Source organism: Camarhynchus parvulus, chromosome 4A, assembly GCF_901933205.1.
Source record: "Camarhynchus parvulus chromosome 4A, STF_HiC, whole genome shotgun sequence".
Classification (NCBI taxonomy): Eukaryota; Metazoa; Chordata; class Aves; order Passeriformes; family Thraupidae; genus Camarhynchus; species Camarhynchus parvulus.
The window spans coordinates 16,221,519-16,227,518 of record NC_044600.1 but is presented as its reverse complement, the minus strand read 5'-3'; the positions used below and the strand labels follow the sequence as shown (position 1 = coordinate 16,227,518).

The window sequence follows — 6,000 nt, the reverse complement described above, 5'->3', positions numbered from 1 at the left end:
AAACCAGCAGGAGACTGTTCTGCAGGGCAGGGGAGAATCTAAGTCTGATTTAACAATTGTGCTAAAACCTTGGTGAGTCCAGGCAGGCCTGGACCAAACGTGCATGCATGAACATGAGACAGGGACAGACATGTGGGGAAGGGGGGATGCTCTGCTCTTATGCTTCAGATTCTGCATAAGACACATTACTGATATAAAAATAACAATAATTACTCTGATGAGGCCTGATCCTGCTTCAGCCAAGTCCAGGCAAAACTTTCCCTGACTTCAGAGTTACTGGGTCAGGCCTGGAGAGATTTGCATTTTCATAGTATTGTACAGACATAAATCAGTGAATGAAACGTGCATCAGGGTCATCTGAAAAACAGGAGTTTCCCTGGTCTCAGAGGATCACTCTGCTCTCCCAAGCACTGGGAATCAAGGAAAAGGGAGGACAACGCTAGCAGGAAAATAAAAAGATGGTTGACTAAAGGGCAATGTGAGTGTCTGTGGGTCTGACACGAAAAAACTCAATCAGGTAGGAATAAGGTTCTCATCATTACTCTAGGAATGGCAGAATGACCCTAGGGTTAAAGTTTTGCACTTGTGAATTTAACATTTTCATGGCTTTTATTAATATTATCAGGGAGATTATCAATCATTAGTGATTGCCAAAGTGGCCAATAATTCAGTGATTTTCCTGAAAGTCACTGGCTCCTTTGGGAAAGTCAGACCTTGCTGTCCAAGGCCAAGTTCCCTTCTTGTACCTTCCTCAGGAATGCCTGTGGATGAAAGCTCCTGGAGACTCAGGGGCTTCCACAAGCACCAAGCTCAGCATTTTCACTGCAACCTTCCCCCTGCCCAGCCTTTGGAGACCATCACCTTCCAGCAGGATGATGCTCCATGGAACCCCACCTCATCCTCAGCTTCATCATCTGCAAGGAAGGGCACGGGATGCTTTTTTCTATACTCTGTACATCTTAACAGACATAAAGGGAGGCCTGGTAGCAGCAGCACAAATCAGAGGCTGCCAGCCCACCATTCGCTCCTGAACTTCCTAGGAAAGGGGATCATTATCATTTCCCTATTTTTTTCATCCTGAAACATAACAAAGTTAAATGATATCCAGCCTTTTCCGTGCCTTGATGCAGGCTATGGTCACTCAGAGGGCTGGAATGTGGATCCACTGTCTGGAATAAGGAACAGGGAGAGGGGGAAAGGGTTGAATTTTTAGAGTCCTGCAACTGCTTTTCTCTCCAGGCTCAGTAAGGAAGATGCAGGGTAGGGATAACTAAGAACAACCCCTCCTCTGAGGACTGAATCAGCTTAGTCTCCTCGAGATCAGATGCCAGCAGTGAACAGCAGCACTGCCCTATTGCTGATCCCCAAATCCCTCTCTTCCCTCAGCAAGTGGCAATTTGCACACTCTGCCTCCCCAGCTCTGCCTCTGGAGCTGGGATCCCGACCTCCAACCTGGTGAAGCTGCAATGAGCAAACAAAGCCCTGCTATTCCCTCCCTCCCCCAAACACACTGCCAGTTAAATGTCATCTGTGTTCTCTTTCTACAAAAGATATTACAAAACCCCCCCTCCCCAGCCCCCCTCCCCAGAAAACATGCTTGCACACACACATCCATGGACACACGTGCCCACACACACACACACCCACACACACACCAATGCTCCACACACACACATTCACACAGGAAAAACAGCTTGCAAACTCCTGAAGGTGGAAAAAGGCATCTTGCAAATGTGCCTTGGTTTTGATAAGTTCCCTCCTCCCCCCCCTCCCATAAACCCCACGTTTCCCCTTCCCTCCCAAATAATTGCCTCGTCTTCCCCTCCCTTCCCAGCTCTTCCAAAATAAATATTCTTTTTATTTGTTGGTTTAAAAGACTCTTTTAGGCTTGTAAGCAAGAGAGAGGGAGAGAGAGAAAAAGAAAAGAAAAATCTCATAGTGTGAGAATGAAACCCCATCATCTCATGAATCCATGAAAGAATTAACATGAAGGGGTTAAGAACAGTGATAGAAGAAAGATTAAAAAATATATAATAAGACTGAAAAGTGAAAGATGAAATTCAGTAGTGAAATGGAAGTGAGGATAGAGCATTAGTGAGCACAGCCAAAGATAACCTATCGCCCCCACCAGTTTTTGACTCAATTTCTTTAAATCTCCCCCCTCTTTTTTTTTTAATTTTCTTGGTTTTGGGGTTTTTTTGTGTGTTTTTTCCTTTTTTTTCTGTCTTTTTTTTCCTTTTTTCTTTCTTTCCTTTTTTTTTTTTTTTTTTGGGTTTTTGTTGTTTTTGTTGGTTTGGATTTTGCTTTTTTTTTGTACAATGGTATAAGTCCTTCAGCAGGAAACCAAAATCAAGTCAAACACATCCCTCCCTGAAACCAAACCCCCTCCCGTACCTTTCTCTCCCTTTACCCCACCCCACACTCCGTGGTTCTACATGTGCTGAAAAGAGAAGAGTAAGCTTAGAATAAATCTAATGAACCATAGGAATAAATGACAATGATAGTAAAGAGTAAAACCCAAACCCAAAAGACCACAACACTCCTGTGTTGTCATTGTCTGAGTGTCTGTCCCTATTATCTCTCTCGGAGGCCGCAGGCATCAATTTACATAGTACAACCAGTAAACAAGGTTGAAGAATCCAAAAGTGATTGGAAAAATGATCCTTGACCACTTGTCAATGGTGCTGACGTCTGTCAGGTCTGGGATTTTGAGCTTCAGCTTGGACGACCGCCGGCGCAGGCGGCAGTTGGCGCGGTTGCGGGCGGCGGCGTGGTGGCTCAGCGGGACGTGGCGGTCCAGGGTGGGGTGGTGGCCAAAGCCATCCCGAGAGGCCAGCGGCTTGCGGAACTGGATTCCTGAGCCTTCGAAGGACATGACAGAGTTTCGAGAGTCGCCCACGCTGCTCATCATGTCCGTGGCCAGCAGCTCGTTGTTCATCTCCAGCGTGCTGAGGAGGATGTTACCGTAAGGGTCAACCTGGGACGGGGAACACAGACACAGAGGTACTGGGTTGTGGCGTTCACATTCCCTGAAAAAATCCCTTTGCCCAGGATTTTTCTCCTGGGAAGCTGAGAAGCCTCAGAGAAAAGGAAAACAATAATTATCTCATTTTCTTCTCCTGTGTTTTGCACCGTTGGAATGTGTTTGGAGATTGTTTACCCACAGGTGATTGTTTCATTGTGAGAGGAATAATGGATTTGTCTTTCCAAACAAGCTGTGGGTCTGCTGGTAGATAAAATCAGCACTGGGAGATAAAAGAAACAATGGGAAGGATTCCACTGATTGATGAATGGAAAAAGATATTTGCTTTTACAAATAAACTTTAGGTTTGCTGATAAATGAAATGAGATATTGAAAGATTGAAGAAACAATGAGGAAGAAAAACCCCTAAATTCCATAAGAATTAAAAATTAAAAGGGAGGATTGTACATTAGAGGGAAATCTTTGGTATCAGGAGTTCTGGGAAGTTTGTACCTCTCAAGAACCTCAGCCAATGGGGAAAGGGAGAAGGGAAATGCAGCCAAGAAATTGGGATAAAAAGGAGGCTGCGTCCTCCAAAAATTCGAGAGACCCCAGGGGAATCCCCATGGCTTTTCCCTTTATTTGAAAAAAGCCAAAAAAGGACTCCTCTGTCTCCTTTTTGGACATAAACCTCTGGTGTTTGTGGATTAATTTTCCTAACAATTGGATTCTGCTGTGAGTTATTTTGACTCTTTGGCCAATCAGGGCCAAGCTGTGTCAGGACTCTGGAAAGAGTCCCAAGTTTTCATTAGTATCTTTTTAGCATTCTGTAAGTATCCTTTCTGTATTCTTTAGTATAGTATTCTTTAATATAATATAGTATTATAAAGTAATAAATAGCCTTCTGAGAACATGGAGTCAGATTCATCATTCCTGCCTTCGTCGGGACATTTCCCAGCAAATACAATCCTGAGTGTCCTGTGTGCCATTAGGGGTGATTCTGAACAGATTTCTGTTAAGAGCAATACTGTTGAAAATGATATAACTTACAAAAAAATTTACTTTAGTCATGGGTTGGTTTGTCTTTGCCAAAGAGGGGTGGAAATTGAGGTTTCTCTTCAAAAGATTCTGTTCGCTGAGGATTTGAGTCTCATTGGGTGAGGACTCAATCAACAAAAAGATTCCTAGATTCTGAGAGCTTAATATCTACAGGGTAGAAGTAGCCAGAAGACACACAGGAGATAGAGAGACATTAACAGATATTAAACCCCTGACAGGTTCCCAGTCTGGGAAAAGATTGATAAGGGAGCCAAAAAACAAGGACAAAAAATAGCGTTGAAGAAATCAATAGCCAATAGGAGATCAAATACTAAGAATTGTGTAATGCAGAACCAAAGAATGAGATTTTTTTTAATATATGAAAATTCTGGTAAAGAATCACATGTGGTTGGAATGATTTCCACTGCACATCCTGGCCAAAATAAAGTAATGCCTGACTCATTAATACTTAAAAGATAGTGTTGGGGAGTTCTTTTTCTTCCCCAGGATTTGGTGACTATACCCCTGATGGGGTCATTTGTGAGCTCTGAACATGCTACATTGAGGATTGTCCTCTGCTGCTGGGGTAGAAGGAGCAGCCACCTGTGCTTGCAGCAAAATTTTTAGCGGGGGAAGTGTGATTCTGCCAACACAGGAGGACCAAAAGACACAGAGGCACTTTTGGCTACACCTGCCCCATGCAAGAGGAGGGTTCTGATGTGACTGGGTGAGGATGATCAAGGTGGAAAAATTCCCAGTAATCACCAGAGAAGGGAAACTAGGGATTATCTAGTGATGAGCACAAAGACTGCTCTGCAGCTGTTCCAGATTGCAAGGCAAGATGTTTTCTATTACCATCTGTATGGCAGTTGTCTTTTGTCAAGTGGGCAGTTTGCCTTATCTCTCTCTCTGAGTGACCACATTCACACCTCCCTTGGGAGGGGACATCTGCTGATAACAGCCATTGAATGTCACTGCATGGCTGATAAGAACTACAGCATCCCATTGGGAGATGTGAGCCCAGAGGGAGGAGCCAAGCATTCCTGCCTGGATATAATCTGGAGATTCTGGAACACCAGCACGGCTTCTCCACTGGATTCCCCAGAGGAACAGCAGCTGCCTCTTCTTCCACTGGATCTTTGAAGGAAGAATACATCCTTTTCTACAGGACCCCCTTGCTCCAGCAGAACGACCCCTGACACTGCAGGAGGGCTGCAGCCACAATTCCAATGGGACTGCTGCCAGCACCCTGACCCACAGGGTGTCAGGTTGGGTTCTGACTCTGGCAGTGGTGTTCTAGTGTACTGCATTTTTTATTTTATCCTTTTACTTTTTCTTCCCTACTAAAGAACTGTTATTTCCTGCTCCCATATTTTTTTGCCTGAGAGCCCCTTAATTTAAAATTTATAGCAATTCAGAGGGGTGGGGAGGGTTTACATTCTCCATTTCAGGGGAGGCTCCTGCCTTCCTTAGAAGACTCCTGTCTTTCCACACTGAGACAGCAGCTGACCCAGTGGAGAGCCTGAATTCTCCTGCCACAATGAAAGGAGAGGACAAACCTGCTCTCTCACCCTCTTCTCCTCGTAGCGGTGGCGCTCGTTGTTGGCCTTGCTGACGCGCTCGCTCTGCTTCTTCTGCTGCCGCGGCCCTCGCCCGAAGAAGATGTAATTGACAAAAGCGTACTCCAGGAGGGCCAGGAACACGAAGACAAAGCAGCCCATGAGATAAACATCAATAGCCTTGACGTAGGGGATCTTGGGGAGAGTCTCCCGCAGGTGGGTGTTGATGGTTGTCATGGTAAGCACCGTGGTGACCCCTGTGAGGAGAGGGCAGGTGCTCTGTTACCCACGTGGGATGGTCTCCTGGAATGCCATCCTCAGCTCCCACATCCCTCCTTCCAGCTGGACAGCCTCAGGAGGGAAGGGAGCAGTGCAACTGTTGTTATTCTAAGCCCACATGCCCACCACAAATTGCTGCAGAAAATGATCCAGCAGCAAACA

The 6,000-nt window shown here is 45.3% G+C and overlaps 1 protein-coding gene across 2 annotated transcripts in view; it reads right to left on the bottom strand.

Annotated features, from left to right (window-relative positions):
• Window positions 1-2,367: 2,367 nt before the first annotated feature.
• The window catches only part of LOC115914764 (gamma-aminobutyric acid receptor subunit beta-4), a 79,042-nt gene continuing 75,409 nt past the window's right edge, over window positions 2,368-6,000 (bottom strand). The window contains exons 8-9 of one of the 2 annotated variants that reach the window (XM_030967505.1): window positions 5,572-5,816; window positions 2,368-2,977 (exon numbers count right to left, since the gene is read on the bottom strand). In XM_030967505.1, the coding sequence (XP_030823365.1) occupies window positions 2,600-2,977; window positions 5,572-5,816 (623 nt within the window). In that variant the 3' untranslated portion in view covers window positions 2,368-2,599. Of the gene's footprint in view, window positions 2,978-5,559; window positions 5,817-6,000 lie in introns of both variants that reach the window. The other variant, XM_030967504.1, reaches the window with a different exon arrangement.